Raw genomic sequence first — 24,599 nt, 5'->3', positions numbered from 1 at the left:
CCTTCTGTAAGTGAGGAATAGTCATGCAACTTTGCAAGAATTGGCTTCAAACAAATTTTAGTTCAACTTCATGTCTGTGAACTGTGAGTCTCCTGTGAATCCATCAGTCAGGACAGAGGCAGGGTGGTTTCCCCATGAGACTGACTGGTCTGAAGACAGTCTGTCTGTCAGCTGTGTCTGGCGCTGTGGATGATGATGTTATCCCTGCCTGATTCCTACTGTGCCTCTGATGCCTAACAGTGAGACAGGGGGCTCAGATTAGTCCCTGGGTAGACTATATCCAGTCACTCGCTTGGAAGAGAGATTGACGGACAAAGAAAAAGTATTACTCCGATTGACTTTCTTCTGCTTCCTTTTCTTTGGAATAGAGAGGTGGCGAGAGTTCATTTTTATCAGCGAGGATGACGTGCTTTGAGTTAAGCAATGGTGGTTGCACACTGTGGAACTAATACCTGCACATATACTGTATGGTTATGCAGCGGAGGTGGTTTCTCAGCTAGTATAGCCTTGAGTGTTGACACCTCTCTTAATTTACTTACTGATGCAATACACAACACTTGTCGCGAGAATCAAAAAATAAGGGACTGCAGCTTTAGTGCATTCAACCAACCAACTATTTTGCCAAATAAGCACATACTGCATGTAATTTCTAGTTAAATGTAGGCTAAATCCGGACATATAGTGATAATTGGAGGCTTTGCTATACATAGTCAGCACTGTCTTGGATTTACATATGAACAAATTTGCCAATTAATAAAGATTTGAGGTTGAGTCTCTGCTGCTCCCTCTGACACACAGAATATGAACCAGGTCCCCTTACAGAGGAATCAAGCTACTGTAGCATTCTACACTGTACGTCCAAGATCTATGAAAGGGTTCAATAATGTCTGATGACTGACCTCCAATACATTACTCTTCTGATGCCTTGAGAGTTGTCAATGTCAACTAACACGCATGTTGTAAACTAATGGTTTATGAAGGCTACAGTGTTTACAGATCTCCACGTAAAACTATTGCGCTGCTCCACTGCCTTAGTCCTCCTGCCAATGCCAAACCCAATAATATGAGTGTCCATTAGTAATGAACACAGGACAGGCAATAATGTGGGTGGAGACATCTGTTGCGGTGAGTTCAACTTACCCCACCATGGAAAATTGGACATTTAGGAGCCAGCTGGACAACCACTCTGCCCCGCTGTGCCACTACCCCTGTGCCCCTGGCAAGGAGCCACCACCAGCTAGGAGTCACCACCGGCTTGCAGTCACTGGACCAAAGCCTGCCAGATGGTGCCCTTGCCAGTGTGCTTCCAGCCACTGCGGACGCACATATACACACACACAAACCAGACACGCTCGTATGCGCACACACGCACACTTTCATTGCAGTCAGGCACACGTTCACAGTAGTCTATATTCATCATTTGACAGGTATAACACGTTTCGAAGGAGAGAGAGATGGCAAATGTTCCACTGAGGGAGGAGGAAATGGTAGAATACCAATGTGCTCCATGATTCGGTTCCGCTTTGTTTTTGTTCATGTAAGAAGCTCTGCTAGGGAGACCCAGGGAATTAGTTGGTTAGTCTTATTCAGGCACAACTCATTCCTCCCAGCCAGCCTGTATATTGATATGCTAATTATTTTAGGAGTTTTAAGCACTGTACTCTGAATCATACAAGTATTACCATTACCTCTGGAACCAGTGGAAGGAAGCAAATCAAACCAATTGGGACATTGTGTATACTGTATCACAGTATACACACATGAGATGCTCAATGTATTGAACAAATGAAAGTTCTCAATCAAATCCAGTACTCAATCAAGTACTGTGTGTGTATTGACAAACCCTCAAAATGCTTAAAATCCTAAACTTCAAACACCTTCCAATTATCCATTCAATATCAGACTGATCTGGATGGTTCTTGATCCTGCACTGTACTATGTAATCATCACCAGCACCATGTACACCGGCAGCAGTGCAGACAGAGGAAGTCCACCTGCTCAATGAATATTTGATGTGAAAGGTCAGGCGTGATGATGTGTAGGTACCACTGATAGGCTGTGATTGCTGGTGTCAGGCTGAGTTTCCTCTCCTCTTTTCTGCTCTAACACACTGTCACATAAACATGTGTTCTGACATGAACTAACTCTCACCTCGCTATCCTCTTCACAGGAAGTGGGGAGGTCTGGGAAGGCACAGCTCAAGTGATTTGTCATCTGTGTTGATTGAATTTTCGGGTACCTGAGAGGATGAGTTTTTGACTTCAAATTAATACAGAGATCGATGGTTTCCAATGACTAATACACAACATCTTAATAAAGACAAGCTCAAACAATTAATGTAAATTGAAATACTTTATTCACCATTACACATTAACAAGCCTGGAAATAAATGTAAAAGATGAATAGAAAATAATGCTAGAGGACCACAAAATATCGACAACTTTAATAGTGTAGCAAATGAAACTTACACTAAAACAACCACTATCTAGGATATCATTGACATTTAAAGAGTTTAGAAATTAGCAAAATGTTTCTACATCGAGCACATTCATGCCAGTATAATAGTATTTTACAGCGTCATGTTGCAGATGATTTGGGGGTGTTCCTCAATGCACACAGGTCACCCTGATTGGTGAGGCTGAACACAGAGGGGGCTTGTGGGTACTGTAGTCCATCTGTGTTCTATGATACATTTTTTGTATTTGGTATAAAGAAGTTGGGCTGGAGGGTGGAAAACGCTGGTTGTTTTTACATGGATAACACTGTACAGGGAGGTGCCTTCAGAGCTTCAGGAACTAAAGGCACATGGGGTCCACTGAGCAACAAATATGTCCATTCTGAAAGAGAGGAGGAGGAGAGAGAGACTTTAGAGTGGGTCACTGTTAGACAACCCAGAATGAGCTTCTGTTATTATGTTCTGTTATTTCTCACTGAAAGGCTAACTTGGTTTAACATTTAGAATTTCGATAGTCATGGAGTGTTTAGCGCCAACATGGGGTATGGTTGGCTTAAGTCTGCATAGATATAATGAAAATCCATGGCTGTTACCTTGCACTGGCAGAGGGTGCACTCGGTGCTGTGTTTGACCCATGAGGACCCGCTGAAGCGCTGGATGCCGTGCTCGTCCATGCACGTCTTGGTGATGTTGTTGCGTATGGTGTCGGCCTGGCAGGGATCAGTGACGCAGCGGGCACAGCATTCGCCCTCGGGCACCACCGTGAATTCACAGTCCACATGGGGGCACAACAGGGGCCAGCAGTCCACCTGTCCCTGCTGTGGATGGGTGAGACAGAAAGACAGACTGGAGTCATATCACTGGGACAATACAATGATACATACCCATGGAGGCTGCTGAGGGGAGGACGGATCATAATAATGGCTGGAATGGAGCCAATGGAATGGTATTAACCACGTGTTTGATACCATTCCATTGACTCCATTCCAGACATTATTAAGAGCTGTCTTCACCTTAGTAGCCTCCACTGGTATGTGCAGCCCATCACCCCTACAATTGTATTGAATAGATCCTGTCCCTTGCCAAATGTTTAGGCATACTTCTATACCACCCTGATGCAGTCATTACCATGTAAACATAGACATTTTGTCCTGATACATCATAGATGTACAGTAAATTGGGCTAAGAATATGTTGTTGTGTAGGAGTAGCAGTATCAGAAGAAAGACATTTTCAGACACTGGTCTAAATGTTCTGTGTTTCCTAATGGAGTTGTTTTGGTCACCCGTTCATTCTCCCTCTTATATGAATCACTACACAGTTGCAGTAGAGAACGCCTTATTGGATTTCTCCAGCAGTCGTTTCAATAAGCCAGTGAATACATGACATATATTCTGGCCAACTTTATAGATCTTGGTTAAGCTATGATTCTGCATGACCTAGTTCTGTTAACATTTTCATCCCTGAGCTTTTGTGGTTTACACCTCCTTGGAAAAAGAGCACACACACACACACACACACACACACACACACACACACACACACACACACACACACACACACACACACACACACACACACACACACACACACAGTGTATTCATTAGTCGGATTCCATTGCAAAACATTTCATCTGTTGCAAAACGTTTTGCAATGGAAAGCATTCACTCAAAACGGAAAACGTTTTGCAATGAAAACAAGAGCTTCTATTGGACAAATGCAGGTAGGTCCCTCCATGGGTGGCAGACTGAAATTCGGGGTTCCCCAAAAACGTTTGAAAAAATTAAATGTGATGAACAGAACAACAATTTGTATTAGGTTTTTCCATAATAAATTATATTGAACTCAAGTACTCAAATAAAAAATATATTTTTTAGAACACATGGCCAGAAATGTTTTTTTTCATTTATCTATAGGCCAACAATGCCTAATATATCATAGCCATTACAGATAACAAATCCTAATTGCTAAATTGACCATATACACTGAGTGTACAAAACATTATGCTCTTTCCATGACATAGACTGACCAGGTGAATCCAAGGTGAAAGCTATGATTCCTTATTGATGTCACTTGTTAAATCCACTTCAATTAGTGTAGATGAAATGGAGGAGACAGGTTAAAGGATTTTTAAGCCTCGAGACAATTGAGACATAGATTGTGTATGTTTGCCATTCAGAGGGTGAATGGGCAAGACAAAATACTGAAGTGCCTTTGAATGGGTTATCGTATTAGGTGACAGGCGCACCAGTTTGTGTCCAGAACTGCAACGCTGCTGGGTTTTTCACACTCAACAGTTTCCCATGTGTATCAAGAATGGTCCACCCCCAAAAGGACATCCAGCCAACTTCACAACTGTTGGAAGCATTGGAGTCAACAGGGCCAGCATCTCTGTGGAACGCTTTTGACACCTTGTAGAGCCCATGCCGACGATTTGATTTGATGAAACCATAATATCAACTGGTTATATTATCGTGGGACACAATCTTCAAAAAGGCAGTAACCTCAGCAATGGCCCTTGCTTGTGGAAGCCAATGGCTGCGCAATGGCACAGCCTTGTTTTGTTAATTTAGCAGACAAGATACTTATTTCCCGAGCCCAGTTCACAGTCAAGACTCACCTATTTTATAGTACAAAACATGACGTAATATTACAGAATAAAATATGACAGAATATTTTTCCAGATGCGCATCTCGCTTTTGGAGCAGTTATTCTCAGAGGGATCAATTGAAAAGGGGGTCAATTTGGCGAGTTGAAAGACCATTTTTCCAGGGTTACAAACCAAAATCGCTCTTCTTTTTGATATAAAGACCTTCAATTTACACTGAACAAAAATATAAACTCAACATTCAACAATTTCAATGATTTTACTGAGTTACAGTTCATATAAGGAAATCAGTCAACTGAAATAAATTCATATAGGCCATAATCTATGGATTTCACATGACTGGGAATAGAGATATGCATCTGTTGGTCACAAACACCTTAAAAAAAAAAAGAGGTAGAGACTTGGATCATAAAACCAGTCAGTATCTGGTGTGAGCACCATTTGCTTCATGCAGCACAGCATATCTTGATCAGTTGATCAGGCTGTTGATGGTGGCCTGTTGAATGTTGTCCCACTTCTCTTCAACGGCGTGCAAAGTTGCTGGATATTGGCAGGAACTGGAACACGCTGTTGTTCAGGTTGATCCATAACATCCCAAACATGCTCGATGGGTAAAATGTGCCATGAGTATGCAAGCCATGGAAGAACTGGGACATTTTCAGCTTCCAGGAATTGTGTACAGATAATCATGCTGAAACATGAGGTGATGGTGGCAGATGAATGGCACAACAATGGGCCTCAGGATCTTGTCACCGTATCTCTGTGCATTAAAATTGCCATCGATAAAATGCAATTGTGTTCATTGTCCATAGCTTATGCCTGCCCATACCATAACCCCACCGCCACCATAGGGTACTCTGTTCACAATGTAGGAAATCAGCAAACCGCTCGCCCACACGATGCCTTACACACGGTCTGCCATCTCCCTGGTACAGTTGAAACCCGGATTAATCCGCGAATCAGCGTGCCAGTGACGATCAAAGGTGAGAATTTTCCCACTGAAGTCGGCTCCGACGCCGAACTGCAGTCTGTGTAACATGATAGAGCAGGAGCTCCCGTCCTGTAGATTTTCACTCTAACACTAATCTAGCACACCTGATCCTAATAATTAGCTGGTTGATAAGCTGAATGACATCAGTTAAAACTGGGGTTGGAGCAAAAACCCACAGGAGGGTAGCTCTCCAGGAACAGGGTTGAAGAACCCTGTGATAGAGTATGTGATGTCCTTCAATCACCTTCACATGAGCCCTGGCAGTTGGGTAAGTCACTGATAAGTTTCTAAATAGGCCACTCTTTCTCTTAAAAATAATCATGTTTTTAGATCTCAGTACGCTTTACAGAAGATGGTCCTATAAAAATGCATAAATGTTGCAGCATGTTTCAGGAGAATTACATTTACCGGTGAATTACATTTGGTTTAGGGAGCTTTGCCAGAAATGTTCCTTGGTTAGACAACAGCGTGGCGAACAACAACCATGTTTCAACCCTCCAAATCTAAGGCGAAAATAGTATCCTATACCCATTACGTCTAATACCTATAGTAGCAACTCAGAGATACATACGTCAAAGAGCCATATTCTGTCATTCAAATATTCACAAAAATACATGTAATTTAAAAGGGAATTTGTATCTTTGTCTTAGAGAATTGCTTTTCTGTTTCCCTGCTGAGCAGAGCAGGGCCAGTATGGTTCTGGCTCTGCTAACTGTGTAGGCATTCAAGGTTCATTTCACTTCGCGGTCACGCTTCTAGATCCCACGCGTATCTCTCACCATTCTCCTCCACTCCTCTATACCATTCTCCTCCACTCCTCTCTTTCGTTTGCTGCTGTTTATACCATTTTGGCTGGTAGCTGTCTTTGTGTGTGTGTGTGTGTGTGTGTGTGTGTGTGTGTGTGTGTGTGTGTGTGTGTGTGTGTGTGTGTGTGTGTGTGTGTGTGTGTGTGTGTGTGTGTGTGTGTGTGTGCATGCATATGTTAATCACAGAAGGAGAGTAAGGTGGGAAGGCTGTATGTGAGGCTACAACGTTCTGTTTGATCGGAGGGAAAAAAGAACCTACGGTAATGCCACTCCTCTGAGGGAACGGGCGGGCGGGAGAGAGCTGGCAGAACAACAAAGCTAAAGATGATTTATGGGTCGACGCAAAGGCAGATTGACACAAATGCAGCTAAGTGTTACTTTTATCTGGGAGTGGAATGGCCAGAGTGAATGCCAAGTGTGATATTTGCATTTAATAAACATATGGCTGGTGGTGAAGAGCGTCTGAAAGGCTTATTGAAGGCGGTAGGATGTGATGTTCTGTCAGATTTAGTATGAAATCCTTGTAAAAAAGCCTTCCTGTTGTTTGAACAGCAGGGATGCGGGAACCCAGGAAAAGGTCAACAGTGGAGAGAGTCAATGCAAACAGTGCGCATTTCTCTGAGTAGATTCAATAGAGAACGCTCTTGACACATCGTAATTCAGTTATATATATTGCAGGGCATAGAGACCTGTGGACATAGAAACCTGTATACAGTACACACACACACACACACACACACAGTATCTCCCATACATGAATCACGAAAGTACTGGTACTGGTATTCCCTGTATATACTGTAGCTCCATTCTTGCGTATTTTATTTTATTCCTCTTGTGTTAGATACTATTTATTATTCTTTTTTTTTTTAACTCTGCATTTTTTGGAAAAGTTCGTAAGCAAGAATTTCACTGTAAAGTCTACACCAGTGGTATTCAGCGCATGTGATAAATACAATTTGATTTGATTTAAAGCAGAGTCCAGTACAGTGTGTTCTATCTATTTATAGGGTGTATATTATTGGTACTCACCAGACACTGGCACTGCTGGCAGTTCTCCACCCAGGTGTCTCCACTGCCATAGGTCAGCAGGCCGTTCTGGTGCAGACACTGGCTGCTGAGGCGAGGGTCACACTCTGGACAGCAGAACAGGTCAGCTGTCGGGTTCTCACAGTCACACACCATCCTCCTGCACATCACCCGGCCAGTCTGCACAGAGGGGAGGGGGGCGATACACTGTCTGTCAATCAACTGTCAGTAACTTATTTTTTTTAAACTCTGCATTGTTGGTTAAGGGCTCGTAAGTAAGCATTTCTTGTTAAGGTCTACACCTGTATTCAGCGCATGTGACAAATACAATTTGAACAACTATTGTAAAGTACAGTCTCCATAACCCAAACTCAATATTTGCTAGTTGTTGACCTTGGTTATTGGTTGATTACACACACTCAATATTACCATTGCTCTCTACTAGCTGACCGTGAACATTACAAAACAATAACATGTTTACTCATTTAACTGTTTGCTCAGCTGTTCAATACTACTAATTCTGACAGACAGGTTCTCAATTTCTCCAATCAATTAAAATGACTAATTTCATTAAAGCTTAATTTCTCCCTCCTCTTTAATCAAATGTCAACTATGTGTCTGTCTATCCCTGTTCTCTCCTCTCTGCACAGACCATACAAACGCTCCACACCGCGTGGCCGCGGCCACCCTAATCAGGTGGTCCCAGCGCGCACGACCCACGTGGAGTTCCAGGTCTCCGGTAGCCTCTGGAACTGCCGATCTGCGGCCAACAAGGCAGAGTTCATCTCAGCCTATGCCTCCCAAAAGTCCCTCGACTTCTTGGCACTGACGGAAACATGGATCACCACAGATAACACTGCTACTTCTACTGCTCTCTCTTCGTCCGCCCACGTGTTCTCGCACACCCCGAGAGCTTCTGGTCAGCGGGGTGGTGGCACCGGGATCCTCATCTCTCCCAAGTGGTCATTCTCTCTTTCTCCCCTTACCCATCTGTCTATCGCCTCCTTTGAATTCCATGCTGTCACAGTTACCAGCCCTTTCAAGCTTAACATCCTTATCATTTATCGCCCTCCAGATTCCCTCGGAGAGTTCATCAATGAGCTTGATGCCTTGATAAGCTCCTTTCCTGAGGACGGCTCACCTCTCACAGTTCTGGGCGACTTTAACCTCCCCACGTCTACCTTTGACTCATTCCTCTCTGCCTCCTTCTTTCCACTCCTCTCCTCTTTTGACCTCACCCTCTCACCTTCCCCCCCTACTCACAAGGCAGGCAATACGCTCGACCTCATCTTTACTAGATGCTGTTCTTCCACTAACCTCATTGCAACTCCCCTCCAAGTCTCCGACCACTATCTTGTATCCTTTTCCCTCTCATCCAACACTTCCCACACTGCCCCTACTCGGATGGTATTGCGCCGTCCCAACCTTCGCTCTCTCTCCCCCGCTACTCTCTCCTCTTCCGTCCTATCATCTCTTCCCTCTGCTCAAACCTTCTCCAACCTATCTCCTGATTCTGCCTCCTCAACCCTCCTCTCCTCCCTTTCTGCATCCTTTGACTCTCTATGTCCCCTATCCTCCAGGCCGGCTCGGTCCTCCCCTCCCGCTCCGTGGCTCGACGACTCATTGCGAGCTCACAGAACAGGGCTCCGGGCAGCCGAGCGGAAATGGAGGAAAACTCGCCTCCCTGCGGACCTGGCATCCTTTCACTCCCTCCTCTCTACATTTTCCTCTTCTGTCTCTGCTGCTAAAGCCACTTTCTACCACTCTAAATTCCAAGCATCTGCCTCTAACCCTAGGAAGCTCTTTGCCACCTTCTCCTCCCTCCTGAATCCTCCTCCCCCTCCTCCCTCTCTGCAGATGACTTCGTCAACCATTTTGAAAAGAAGGTCGACGACATCCGATCCTCGTTTGCTAAGTCAAACGACACCGCTGGTTCTGCTCACACTGCCCTACCCTGTGCTCTGACCTCTTTCTCCCCTCTCTCTCCAGATGAAATCTCGCGTCTTGTGACGGCCGGCCACCCAACAACCTGCCCGCTTGACCCTATCCCCTCCACTCTTCTCCAGACCATTTCCGGAGACCTTCTCCCTTACCTCACCTCGCTCATCAACTCATCCCTGACCGCTGGCTACGTCCCTTCCGTCTTCAAGAGAGCGAGAGTTGCACCCCTTCTGAAAAAACCTACACTCGATCCCTCCGATGTCAACAACTACAGACCAGTATCCCTTCTTTCTTTTCTCTCCAAAACTCTTGAACGTGCCGTCCTTGGCCAGCTCTCCCGCTATCTCTCTCAGAATGACCTTCTTGATCCAAATCAGTCAGGTTTCAAGACTAGTCATTCAACTGAGACTGCTCTTCTCTGTATCACGGAGGCGCTCCGCACTGCTAAAGCTAACTCTCTCTCCTCTGCTCTCATCCTTCTAGACCTATCGGCTGCCTTCGATACTGTGAACCATCAGATCCTCCTCTCCACCCTCTCCGAGTTGGGCATCTCCGGCGCGGCCCACGCTTGGATTGCGTCCTACCTGACAGGTCGCTCCTACCAGGTGGCGTGGCGAGAATCTGTCTCCTCACCACGTGCTCTCACCACTGGTGTCCCCCAGGGCTCTGTTCTAGGCCCTCTCCTATTCTCGCTATACACCAAGTCACTTGGCTCTGTCATAACCTCACATGGTCTCTCCTATCATTGCTATGCAGACAACACACAATTAATCTTCTCCTTTCCCCTTCTGATGACCAGGTGGCGAATCGCATCTCTGCATGTCTGGCAGACATATCAGTGTGGATGACGGATCACCACCTCAAGCTGAACCTCGGCAAGTCGGAGCTGCTCTTCCTCCCGGGGAAGGACTGCCCGTTCCATGATCTCGCCATCACGGTTGACAACTCCATTGTGTCCTCCTCCCAGAGCGCTAAGAACCTTGGCGTGATCCTGGACAACACCCTGTCGTTCTCAACTAACATCAAGGCGGTGGCCCGTTCCTGTAGGTTCATGCTCTACAACATCCGCAGAGTACGACCCTGCCTCACACAGGAAGCGGCGCAGGTCCTAATCCAGGCACTTGTCATCTCCCGTCTGGATTACTGCAACTCGCTGTTGGCTGGGCTCCCTGCCTGTGCCATTAAACCCTACAACTCATCCAGAACGCCGCAGCCCGTCTGGTGTTCAACCTTCCCAAGTTCTCTCACGTCACCCCGCTCCTCCGCTCTCTCCACTGGCTTCCAGTTGAAGCTCGCATCCGCTACAAGACCATGGTGCTTGCCTACGGAGCTGTGAGGGGAACGGCACCTCAGTACCTCCAGGCTCTGATCAGGCCCTACACCCAAACAAGGACACTGCGCTCATCCACCTCTGGCCTGCTCGCCTCCCTACCACTGAGGAAGTACAGTTCCCGCTCAGCCCAGTCAAAACTGTTCGCTGCTCTGGCCCCCCAATGGTGGAACAAACTCCCTCACGACGCCAGGACAGCGGAGTCAATCACCACCTTCCGGAGACACCTGAAACCCCACCTCTTTAAGGAATACCTAGGATAGGATAAAGTAATCCTTCTCACCCCCCTCCCCCCCTTAAATGATTTAGATGCACTATTGTAAAGTGGCTGTTCCACTGGATGTCATAAGGTGAATGCACCAATTTGTAAGTCGCTCTGGATAAGAGCGTCTGCTAAATGACTTAAATGTAATGTAAATGAATAATATGATGCTTGATTGTTAAATACCCATACTAATCCTCTATAATCACCTGCAAGCATTCCCATACACCAGACATTATCCAGAAGTAAACGCTAAATGACTAAACAAGACTGTAGCCTAATAATGATTAGATAAATGTTAGGTTTTTTGCTTAATTAAAAACTAAGTTTTCCAAATAACTGGTTCTAGACACATCTAAATTCTTCAGACCTGTATTAATCATATAACTAACTGAATTAATAAAGTCATCATAATGCTTTACATCAACCAATAGAAAGCCCCTGACCTGATCATAGTTTTTTTCACCCATCATCCTCTCTGTCTCACCTGACAAGAGCAGACTGAGCACCTATCATTGTCCAGCACCCAGATCTGTCCATTGTGTTTGACTTTGTTGTCATGAATACAGTCTCCGGTGCAGTTCCTCCCATGGGGGCACCTGCAGTCATAGCCCCCCTCTAAGTTGAAGCACACCGTGTCATTGGCACAGGTGTTCCTCCCCGTCTTGCATTCATTGATATCTGTAGGGAGCCAGAGAGATGACTTCAGGCATATGCTCAACAGAGGTCAAATGCTGTAGGTCATGCTTAAATTCACATGCATCTTACTGCTTTAAAAAATTCAAAGGAAGCACATGTATTATATTCTAACAGCTCTCAGCCTCTGTAAACTAAAGTGGGCTTTCTTGTCAAAACACTTCGTAATTTCGTCCCCCCAGAGACCATTTTTCATCAAATTATAACTGCAGTTGGCTTTGTTCTTCACAGTATGTTCACCTCTCTGACAGTCTCTGATGTGCTCTGTGTGGATCGGCTAGACTTGACAGGTAACATTTGTCTATAGCGCAGACAGACAGACACAGAGCTGTAGTACTGTCACTACTGAGGCGTAACTGCATAAGGGTTTCCCTCCATTTTGACATGTGACAAGCTCTTGGCAGGCAGCTTCAGAGAATGTTCCAGAAAGATTGAATGAGCAGTAAAAAGCAGACAGGGATTTTGAGGTAAATGCACCAGTAATGGTATGTCCAGCCCAAACATATTGTTACCCACACCCGACAGCAAAAACAACTGGTCAAAAGAAGACCAAGGACATTTCTAGTTCTGCAATGGTTAGATGTGCTGCTATGATCAATGTTAGAATACACTAGACTAGAATCATGGAAAAACAAACTAGTTTGTAGGTATACTCTATGTGATATCAATATAAATTATCATATGTGACTAGGTGAATAAAGATTGCCTACAAACGCAATGTTTCTTTTGGTCTTGTGATGAAAGGAGTGAATCAACTCACCTATGCACGACTCCCCATTAGTAGAGAACAAGCCGTTGTCGTGGTAGCCATCCAGACACTCGCAGTGGTACCACCCGGGCAAGTTGACACAGATGGCTTTGTCATCACACTCCACGAAACCATGAAAACACTCATCGATGTCTGTCAGAGGGGGGGGGGGGGGGGGAGAGCGAGAGAGAGCAGTGAGGACTAGAACTCATCTCCCTACGTTTGGAACAGCGTATCGAATTTAGCTTCATTCTTGCCTGACAGGCATTTTCAACATTGACCGTGACAATTTATATAGACAAACAACTACTTGACCATCCATTTATTACAAAGGAATGAGGTGCAAATAAATTAAACATCTCAAATCAACTGGATTTATGTGAGTACTGAAAAAGAAGATGCCCTAATATTTCAACGAATATTTAATTAGACTGGATGAGAGAAGCTTAGCTAGTGATTACAGGATTGGGGCTAAATGTAAGGGCCCAGGTTGCAGAGTGATTAAATGTGTCTGTGTAGGCACGGATGGATTTTTTATGATTGTGTGCGTGTGTGATGCATTATCAGAGTCCCTCATTATGATAATTGCCCTGTACTATCAGTGACCTTCCCATTCAATTCCCCCAGAGTCCAGACAGAATAGAACCCATCAGTATCCCCTGGAGGGCCCAGGTCAGGCCTCCTCGTCCCCTCATCCACTCCTTCCCTCCATTCTCATTTCCTTTCCTCTCTGCTCTTCCCCTTACTCCCCTCCCCTTTCGTCTCCCCTCCCCTTTCGTCTCCTCTCCCTTCCTCTCCTCTTGTCCTCTCCCTCTGCCACAGCAGTAATAGGATTAAGATCTATTGGCTAATGAGCATTCACCCCTTTAAAATAATTTAACCAGCAGAAATGTTGTGGATATTAGGCACTTATCAGGGATAATTCACCCAAATTACATATTGGTTTCCTTACACTGTAAGCAGTCTATGGACAAGGTTTGACAGCAATCCAGGATTTTGGTTTACTTTGTTTCCAAATGCTAATGTTTTAGGATTTGTGGCAAACATCTCATCCAAGTCTTGGTACATGTTATCGTGTCCAAATCTTCAAAAGGTATCTAAAATTGATTGTGAAACTCAACAAAGTCACTTACAGTGCATTTGGATAGTATTCTGACCCCTTGACTCTTTCCATATTTTGTTACATTACAGATTTATTCTAAAATGTACTACAGACAATACCCCATAATAACAAAGCAAAAACAGGTTTAGACATTTAAGCAAATGTATAACAAATAAAAAGCTTTAATATTACATTTACATATGTATTCCGACTATTTACTCAGTACTTTTTTGAAGCACCTTTGGCAGCTATTATAGCCTCGGGTCGTCTTGGTTATGACACTTCAAGCTTGATACACCTATATTTGGGGAGTTTCTTCCATTCTTCTCTGCAGATCCTCTCAAGTTCTGTCAGGTTGGTTGAGGAGCGTGGCGGCACAGCTATTATCAGGTCTCTCCAGAGATGTTCGGGTGGGTTCAGGTCTAGGCTCTGGCTGGGCCACTCAAGGACAGAGACCTGTCCCGAAGCCACTCCCGCATTGTCTTGGCTGTGTGCTTAGGGCCATTGTCCTGTTGGAAGGTGAACCTTCACCCCAGTCTGAGGTCCAAAGGGCTCTGGAGCAGGTTTTAATCAAGGATCTCTCTGTACTTTGCTCTGTTCATCTTTCCATCGATCATGACTAGTCTCACAGACCCTGTGGCTGAAAAACATCCCCACAGCATGATGATGCTGCCACCACCATGCTTCACCGTAGGGATGGTGCCAGGTTTCCTCCAGACGTGACACTTGGCATTCAGGCCAAATAATTCAATCTTGGTTTCACCAGACCAGATAATCTTGTTTCTCATGGTCTGAGAGTCCTTTAGGTGCCTTTTGGAAAACTCCAAGCGGACTGTCAAGTGCCTTTTACTGAGGAGTGGCTTTCGTCTGGCCACTCTACAATAAAGGCCTGATTGGTGGAGTGCTGTAGAGATGGTGGTGCTTCTGGAAGGTTCTCCCATCCCCACAGAGGAGGTCTGGAGCTCTGTCAGAATGACCCCTCTCCCCTGATTGCTCACTTTGGCCCGGCGGCCAGCTCTAGGAAGAGTCTTGGTTGTTCCAAACTTCTTCCATTTTAAGAATGATGGAGGCCACTGTGTTCTTGGGGACCTTCAATACTGCAGAAATGCTTTGGTACCCTTCCCCAGATCTGTGCCTCGACACAATGGTGTCTCGGATGCTCTACAGACAATTCCTTCGACCTCATGGCTTGGTTATATAGACAGGTGCGTGCCTTTCCAAATCATGTCCAATCAATTGAATTTACCACAGGATGACTCCAATCAAGTTGTAGAAACATCTCAAGGATAATGGAAACAGGATGCACCTGAGTCTCATAGCAAAGGGTCTGAATACTTATGTAAATAAGGTATCTGTTTTTTTTTATACATTTGCAAACATATTTGCAAACAATATTTTATCAATTTTTGAAAAAAGTCTAACGTAACAAAAAGGTGGAAAAAGTCAAGGGGTCTGAATACTTTCCGATTGCACTGTATAGATGTTTGATCTGTGTGTGCGAAAAATGCTAATATCGGTACCATGAATTGGATTTGTGTCACCATGTAGGAAAAAGGTATTACAGTAAGATGAACTATGTTGAGAATACAGTATGTATATACACTGCTCAAAAAAATAAAGGAAACACTAAAGTAACACAGTCTAGATCTGAATGAATGAAATATTCTTATTAAATACTTTTTTCTTTACATAGTTGAATGTGCTGACAACAGAATCACAAAAATTATGAATGGAAATCAAATTTATCGACCCATGGAGGTCTGGATTTGGAGTCAGACACTACAGGCTGATCCAACGTTGATGTAATGTCCTTAAAACAAGTCAAAATGAGGCTCAGTAGTGTGTGTGGCCCTCATACCACCCTCATGGAGTCTGTTTCTAACCGTTTGAGCAGACACATGCACATTTGTGGCCTGCTGGAGGTCATTTTGCAGGGCTCTGGCAGTGCTCCTCCTGCTCCTCCTTGCACAAAGGCGGAGGTAGCAGTCCTGCTGCTGGGTTGTTGCCCTCCTACGGCCTCCTCCATGTCTCCTGATGTACTGGCCTGTCTCCTGGTAGCGCCTCCATGCTCTGGACACTACGCTGACAGACACAGCAAACCTTCTTGCCACAGCTCGCATTGATGTGTCCATCCTGGATGAGCTGCACTACCTGGGCCACATGTGTGGGTTGTAGTCTCCGTCTCATGCTACCACTAGAGTGAAAGCACCGCCAGCATTCAAAAGTGACCAAAACATCAGCCAGGAAGCATAGGAACTGAGAAATGGTCTGGTCACCACCTGCAGAACCACTCCTTTATTGGTGTCTTGCTAAATGCCTATAATTTCCACCTGTTGTCTATTCCATTTGCACAACAGCATGTGAAATTTATTGTCAATCAGTGTTGCCTCCTAAGTGGACAGTTTGATTTTACAGAAGTGTGATTGACTTGGAGTTACATTGTGTTGTCTAAGTGTTCCCTTTATTTTTTTGAGCAGTCTATAAAGTAAATAATCAATTAGTTATTTTTCAGAGATCAATTACATTTTAACAGAATAATGATGCAGGAATGCAAATCTCATCTGTTCCTAACTACAGAAACGATTTCAGAAAAATAAACATTACGTAAACATTATTAAAGTGACCAGTGTTCAATGACTCTGTACATAGGGTAGGAGTCTCTATGGTGCAGGGCGGGCTACGGGGCGGAGGCCGGATAGTGATGACTGTTTAACAGTCTTATGGCCTGGAGATAGAATCTGTTTTCCTTCTCTCTGTCCCAGCTTTGATGCACCTGTACTGTCTCCGCCTGCTACATGGTAGCAGGGTGAACAGGCCATGGCTCGGGTAGCTGAAGTCCTTGATGATCTTTTTGGGCTTTCTTTGACACCGGGTGCTGTAGATGTCCTGTAGGGCAGGGAGTGTGCCCCTGGTGATGCGTTGGGCGGACCACACTACCATCAGGAGAGCCCTGCGGTTGCGGACAGTGCAGTTGCCGTACCAGGCCATGATACAGCCTGACAGAATGCTCTCGATGATGCATCTGTAGAAGTCTTTGCCAAATTTCTTCAGCCTCTTGAGTTTGAAGAGGCTCTATGGCGCCGCCTTCACCACAGTGTCAGGATGGAGGGACTATTTTAGTTTCCCAGTGATGTGCACACCGAGGAATTTGAAGCTTTTGACCCTCTCCACTGCGTTCCCGTCCCTAGCATAAGACTGCCAAGGCTCTCACCTCCTCCCTGTAGGCTTTCTCATCTTTGTTGGTAAACAGGCTGTTGTGTTGTCAGCAAACTTGATAATTGAGTTGGTGACGTGCGTATCCATGCGGTCATGACCGAACAGTGAGTACAGGAGGAAGCTGAACACGCACCTATGTGGGGCCCCCGTGTTGAGGATCAGTGTGGCGGTGTTGCTGCCAAACTTCACCACCTGGGGTCATCTAGTCACGAAGTCTAGGACCCAGTTGCAAAAAGAGGGGTTCAGTCCCAGGGACCTGAGCTTAGTGATGCGCTTGGAGGGCAGTGTGAGGGCAGTGTGCAGTCCAATGGCGATTGCGTCGTCCGTAGATCTGTTGGGGCGGTATGGAAATTGTAGTGAGTCTAGGGTGCCAGATAAGGTGGAGGTTATATGGTCCTTAACTAGCCTCTCAAAGCACTTCATGATGACAGAAGTGAGTGCTTCCGGGCGATAGTCATTTAGTTAAGTTACCTTCGCTTTCTTGGGAACAGGAACAATGGTGGACATCTTGAAGCAAGTGGGGACAACATACTGGGATAGGAAGAGATTGAATATGTATGTAAACACTCCAGCCAGCTGTACTGTCATTTTGCATCTTTGATTTCCTTACGGAGGTCCTCGCTGGTCTGTTTGTACATGTCCATGTTGCCAGTCACCTTCTGGTGGATACATGTGGTGGTTTGAGATTTCAGTTTTGCCAAATGCTGCCATCTATCCACGTTGTTTGGTTTGGATAAGTTCTAAACGTCACAGTAAGAATAACATCCTCTATGCACTTCTTGATGAACCCAGTCACTGAGTCTGTGTATACATTGAAACTATTCCCAGAGGCAACCCGTGATCAAAACAATCCTGAAGCATAGATTCTGATTGTTCAGACCAAAGTAGAACATGACCTTACCACGGGTGCTTCCTGTTTAACCTCTTCAGTCGACCCTCTACTTTTTTGAACATTCTGTTAAAAATCGCGCAACATTTCAGCGCCCTGCTACTCATGCCAGGAATATAGTATATGCATTTGCTTAGTCTGTGTGGATAGAAAACACTCAGACGTTTAAAAAACTGGTTAAATCACTGCTGTGGCTTTACCAGAACGGCATTTACATCGAAAAGCACAGGAAAAACTGATCACTGAAAATGGGAAAATATATCCATGCGCTACTTGATCCCATTGATAAAGGTGAACCACAATTAATTGACTGAGGTTGCAGTACCTACAGCTTCCACACGGTGTCTAGAGTCTTGTCATTTCCCTTCGAGTTTTTTCTTGGTCAAACACATACAGGACACCGATCTAAATCCTCTGGTCTAGGACCGGATATTTTCGTTGAGTTTCTAGCCGGACATTTTTCCAGACGGACAGCTAATGATCTTTACATCGCCTCCTGATGAATTTTATCGCTTATTAACGTTTACTAATACCTAAAGTTGCATTACAAACGTATTTCGAAGTGTTTTGTGAAAGTTTATCGTCGACTTTTTGAATTTTAAAAAATGACGTTACGTTTTGAAACAATGTTTTTTTCGTTTATCACACAGTCTACATATAACGATATCTAGGCTTTATATGGACCGATTTAATCGAAATAAAGACCCAAATAGTGTTTATGGGACATCTAGGAGTGCCAACAAAGAAGATGGTGAAAGGTAATGAATGTTTTCTATTTTATTGTGCGGTTTGTGTAACGCCGAAATGCTAATTATTTTGTTTACGTCCCCTGTGGGTCTTTTGGGGTGTTGCATGCTATCAGATAATAGCTTCTCATGCTTTCGCCGAAAAGCATTTTAAAAATCTGACTTGTTGCCTGGATTCACAACGAGTGTAGCTTTAATTCGATACCCTGCATGTGTATTTTAATGAACTTTTGAGTTTTAACTAATACTATTAGCATTTAGCGTAGCTCATTTGCATTTCCAGAGCTCTAGTTGGGACGCAAGCGTCCCGAGTAGAAGCAACAGGTTAAGCTTCTGCTTATAGGCGGGGCAGAGCAGGATAGAGGTGTGATTTGATTTGCCGCATGGGAGGGCCTTGCAGTTGTCCCGGAAGTGAGAGTAACAATGGTCAAGCGTGTAGAATTTTGGGAGTGTTTTCCTAAGATTTCCTTTATCAAAGACCCCAGCTACAATAAATGTGGCCTCAGGAATTGCGGTTTCCAGTTTGCACAAAGTCAAATCAATCAAATTGTATTGTATTTGTCACATTTTTCGTAAACAACAGGTGTAGACTAATAGTGAAATGCTTACATACAGGTCCTTTTCCAACAATGCAGAATTAGAGATAATATACAGTACCATTCAAATGTTCGGATACACCTACTCATTCTAGTGTTTTTTTCTTTATTTGGACTATTTTCTACATTGTAGAATAATATCAAAGACATCAAAACTATGAAATAATATGGAATCATGTAGTACCGAAAAAAAGTGTTAAATCAAAATATATTTTATATTTGAGATTCTTCAAAGAAGCCACCCTTTGCCTTAAAGACAGCTTTGAACACAACCCTGTGGTTGTGGGCGGTGCAGTTGCCGTACCATGCGGTGATACAGTCCGACAGGATGCTCTCAATTGTGCATCTGTAAATGTTTTACGTGACAAGCCACATTTCTTCAGCGTTTTGAGGTTGAAGAGGTGCTGTTGCGCCTTCTTCACCACACTGTGTGTGTGAGGAGGACTATTTCAGTTTGTCCGTGATGTGCCGAGAAACTTAAACCTTTCTACCCTCTCCACTGCTGTACCGTCGATGTGGATAGGGGGGTGCTCCCTCTGCTGTTTCCTGAAGTCCACGATCATCTGTTTTGTTGATGTTGAGTGAGAGGTTGTTTTCCTGACACCACACTCCGAGTGCCCTCACCTCCTCCCTATAGGCTGTCTCGTCATTGTTGGTAATCAAGCCTACTATCGCTGTGTCACCTGCAAACTTGATGATTGAGTTGGAGGAGTGCATGGCCAAGCAGTCATGGGTGAACAGGGAGTACAGGAGAGCGCTGAGCACGCACCCTTGTGGGGCCCCAGTGTTATTTCACCTTTATTTCAACAAGGAACACAGCCTGAAACCATGGTTTCCTTTACAGCTGGGCCCTGCGTATATATATACAGTTTAAGTACATCCAGCAGTTTCAGTGTGGATGCCGTAGCATGCATGTAGATAATATCCCCACAATCTATAACAGACATAAAAGTAGCTTGAGGATCAGCAAAGTGGAGATGTTGTTTCCTACCTTCACCACCTAGGGGCGGCCCATCAGGAAGTCCAGGACCCAATTGCACAGGGCGGGGTTGAGACCCAGGGATGCCGTACGGGCAGGCAGCCTTGCAAGGGTTAACACGTTTAAAATGTCTTCGGCCAGGGAGAAGAAGAGCCCACAGTCCGTGTTAGCGGGCCGCATCAGTGGCACTGTATTCTCCTCAAAGCGGGAAAATGTGTTTAGTTTTTCTGGAAGCATGACATCGGTGTCTGTGACGTGGCTGGTTTTCTTTTTGTAGTCGGCAATTTTCTATAGACCCTGCCATACACGTCTCGTGTCTGAGCTATTGAATTGCGATTCCACTTTGTCTCTATACTGACATTTCGCTTATTTGATTGCCTTGCGGAGGGAATAAGTACACCGTTTGTATTCGTCCATATTCCCAGTCACCTTTCCATGGTTAAATGTGGTGGTTCACGCTTTCAGTTTTGCGCAAATGCCGCCATCTGTCCACGGTTTTTGGTTAGGGTAGGTTTTAATAGTCACAGTGGGTACAACATCTCCTATGCACTTCCTTAAACTCACTCACCGAATCAGCGTATAAATCAATATTATTCTGAGGCTACCTCCGGGCATGTCCCAGTCCGTGTGATCAAAACAATCTTGAAGTTTGGATTCCGATTGGTCAGACCAGTGTAGAATAGTCCTTAGCACGGGTACGTCTTGTTTGAGTTTCTGCCAATAGGAAGGGAGGAGCAAAATGGAGTCTTGGTCAGATTTGCCAAAAGGAGGGCGGGGGAGGGCCTTTTATGCATCATGGAGGTAGCAGGGATCCAGTTTTATGCCAGCGCTACAATCAATATGCTGATAGAATTTAGGTAGCCTTGTTCTCGAATGTGGTTTGTTAAAATCCCCAGCTACAATAAATGCAGCCTCAGGACATATGGTTTCCAGTTTGCATAAAGTCCATTGAAGTTACTTGAGGGCCGTTGTGGTATCGGCTTGAGGGGGGTATATACACGGATGTGACAATAACCAAAGAGAATTCTCTGAGATAATACGGTCAGCATTTGATTTTCAGGGATTCTAGGTCAGGTGAACAAAAGGACTTGAGTTCCTGTATGTTGTTACAATTACACCATGAGTCGTTAATCATGAAACATACATCTCGCCCTTCGTCTTCCTGGAGAGATGGTTACTCCTGTCGGCACGATGCACTGAGAATCCCGGTGACTGTACTGACTCCGACAACATATCACGATAGAGCCATGTTTCTGTGAAACATAGTATGTTACAATCCCTGATGTCTCTCTGGAAAGCAACCCTAGTCCTAATTTTGTCTATCTTGTTATCTAGAGACTGGACATTAGCGAGTAATATACTCGGAAGCTTTGGGTGGTGTGCTAAAACTGCAAAATTCGCTATGAACCCATAGCGAGGCCGCACTCTCTGTCGGCGCCATCTTGGTTAGTGCCTGGTATGGCAACTGCTCATCCCCCGACCGCAAGGCACTACAGAAGGTAGTGCGTACGGCCCAGTACATCACTGGGGCCAAGCTTCCTGCCGTCCAGGACCTCTACACCAGGCGGTGTCAGAGGAAGGCCCAAAAATTGTCAAAGACTCCAACCACCCTGGACATCGACTGTTCTCTCAGCTACCGCACGACAAGCGGTACCGGAGCACCATGTCTAGGGGGGGTTCTTTGCTGGTGACACTGTCAGTGACTTATTTAGAATTCAAGGCACACTTAACCTCGTAGTCCGACCCATCCCGGATCCGGTATCGTGACTACAGCCTCAAGCTCATTACCATAACGCAACGTTAGCGATTTCTAAAAATCGCAAATGAAATGAAATAAATATGCCTGCTCTCAAGCTTAGCCTTTTCTTAACAACACTGTCATCTCAGATTTTCAAAATATGCTTTTGAACCATAGAAAATCAATCATTTGTGTAAGAGTGTTGATGGCTAGCTTAGCATTTAGCATAGCATTTAGCACGCAACATATTCACAAAAACCAGCAAAGGAATCAAATCAAATAATTTACCTTTGAAGAACTTCAGATGTTTCAATGAGGAGACTCTCAGTTACATAGCAGATGTCCAGTTTTTCCTGAAAGATTCTTTGTGTAGGACATATCGCTCCGTTTTGTTACTACGCATTTGGCTACCGAAACTAACCGAAAATTCAGTCACCTAAACGTCGAACTTTTTTCCGAATTAACTCCATAATATCGACTGAAACATGGCAAACGTTGTTTGAATCAATCCTCAAGGTGTTTTGTAATATATCTCTTCATTGAAATGCCGTTCGTGGAAGCATGGTTTCTTGTCAGAATCCCATGGAAAAATACCAGTAGCTGAGTTTTGCGCACCAATTTCCACGCAGGACACCGTGCGGACACTTGGCAATTGTAGTCTATTATGGTATTATGGTCTTCCAATGATATGCCTGCAAATACGTCACAATGCTCCAGACCCCTTGGGGAAACGATAGAAAGGGTAGGCTCATTCCTGTCGCATTCACAGCCATATAAGGAGATCATGGAAAACGTAGCTTCAGAAATCCTGTTCATTTCCTGGTTGCAGAAACATCTTGGTTTTGCCTGAAGGTTTTGTTCTAAGGCACTCACAGTGAAAATCTTTGCAGTTGTGGAAACGTCAGAGTGTTTTCTTTCCAAAGCTATCAATTCCATGCATAGTCGAGCATCTTTTCGTGACAAAATATTGCGCTTAAAACGGGCACGTCTTTTTATCCAAAAATGAAATACTGCCCCTAGAGTCTTATGAGGTTAATCAGCATGGCTACCACATCATTCTGCAGCGATACGCCATTCCATATGGTTTGTGCTTAGTGGGACTATCATTTGTTTTTCAACAGGACAATAACCCAAAACACCTCCAGGCTGTGTAAGTGCTATTTGACCAAGAAGGAGAGCGATGGAGTGCTGCGTCAGATGACCTGGCCTCCACAATCACCTGACCTAAACCCAATTGAGATGGTTTGGGATGAGTTGGACTGCAGAGTGAAGGAAAAGCATCCAACAAGTGCTCAGGATATGTGGAACTCCTTCAATACTGTTGGAAAAGCATTCCAGATGAAGCTGGTTGAGAGAATGCCAAGAGTGTGCAAAGCTGTCAAGGCAAAGGGTGGCTACTTCGAAGAATCTCAAATATAAAATATATATTTTGATTTGTTTGACACTTTTTTTTGGTTACTACATGATTTCATGTGTGTTATTTAATAGTTTTGATGTCTTCACTATTATTCTACAATGTAGAAAATACTTTTTTTTTAAACCATTGAATCAGTAGATTTGTCCAACCGTTTGACTGGTTCTGTATATAAAATGAATAAATATACAGTAAAAAACGAATAACGATCACTAAATTAAAATGGTTATATACAGGGAGTACCAGAACCGAATCGATGCGAAGGGGTACGAGGTAATTGAGGTTGCTTTGTACATATAGGTAGGAGTAAAGTGACTAGGCAACATGATAGATAGACAGTAGTAGCAGCGTATGTGGTGAGTGTGAAAGTGTGTGTGTGGCATTAGTATGCATGTGTTACGAGTATGTAGTGTGTGTGTGTTTCGCTGTCAGTGTAAGTATGTGTGAGTTTGTGGGTAGAGTGTGCATAGAGTCAGTGCCTTCCTCTGACAGCACTTGGTATGGAGCTCCTGGATGGTAGGAAGCTTGGCCCCTGTGATGTACTAGGTGGTACTCACCACCGTAGCGCCTTGCCTTGCAGTTGCCGTACCAAGCGGTGATGCAGGCAGTCAAGATGCTCTCAATGGTGCAGCTGTAGAACTTTGAGGATCTGAGGGCCCATGCCAAATATTTTCAGCCTCCTGAGTGGGAAGAGGCACTGTTGTACCCTCTTCACAGCGATGTGGGTTTGTGTGCACCATGTTAATTCCTTAGTGTTGTGGACACCGTGGAACTTGGATCTCTTGACATGCTCCAATACGGGCCCCATCAATGTGGATGGGGGTGTGCTCGGCCCTCCGTTTCCTGTAGTCCATAATCAGTGTAATGATTCCGTAAAACAGAGTATGCTACCGTCCCATATGTCTCAATGAAAGGAGATCCTTGCCCTGAGCTTGTCTACATTATTGTCCAGGGACTGAACGTTTGCGAGTACTATACTTGGAAGCGGTGGGTTGTTTGCTCGCTGCCTGACTAGAACCACACTTCTCCTCCCTTTTCTCTGGCGTCAACATTTGGG

General features: G+C 44.6%; 1 protein-coding gene across 1 annotated transcript in view; it reads right to left on the bottom strand.

Moving 5' to 3' along the window:
- Nucleotides 1-2,337: 2,337 nt before the first annotated feature.
- The window catches only part of LOC115109267 (protein kinase C-binding protein NELL2a-like), a 107,939-nt gene continuing 85,677 nt past the window's right edge, over nucleotides 2,338-24,599 (bottom strand). Inside the window, exons 16-20 of the mRNA XM_029633995.2 lie at nucleotides 12,875-13,015; nucleotides 11,906-12,099; nucleotides 7,889-8,065; nucleotides 3,049-3,273; nucleotides 2,338-2,837 (exon numbers count right to left, since the gene is read on the bottom strand). Of these exons, the coding sequence (XP_029489855.1) occupies nucleotides 2,796-2,837; nucleotides 3,049-3,273; nucleotides 7,889-8,065; nucleotides 11,906-12,099; nucleotides 12,875-13,015 (779 nt within the window). The 3' untranslated portion in view covers nucleotides 2,338-2,795. The remainder of the gene's footprint in view (nucleotides 2,838-3,048; nucleotides 3,274-7,888; nucleotides 8,066-11,905; nucleotides 12,100-12,874; nucleotides 13,016-24,599) is intronic.

The sequence above is a fragment of the Oncorhynchus nerka genome, linkage group LG25 (assembly GCF_034236695.1).
Source record: "Oncorhynchus nerka isolate Pitt River linkage group LG25, Oner_Uvic_2.0, whole genome shotgun sequence".
Classification (NCBI taxonomy): domain Eukaryota; kingdom Metazoa; phylum Chordata; class Actinopteri; order Salmoniformes; family Salmonidae; genus Oncorhynchus; species Oncorhynchus nerka.
Note: the sequence above shows the minus strand (reverse complement) of the source record. Positions and strands in the feature narration are given on the sequence as shown.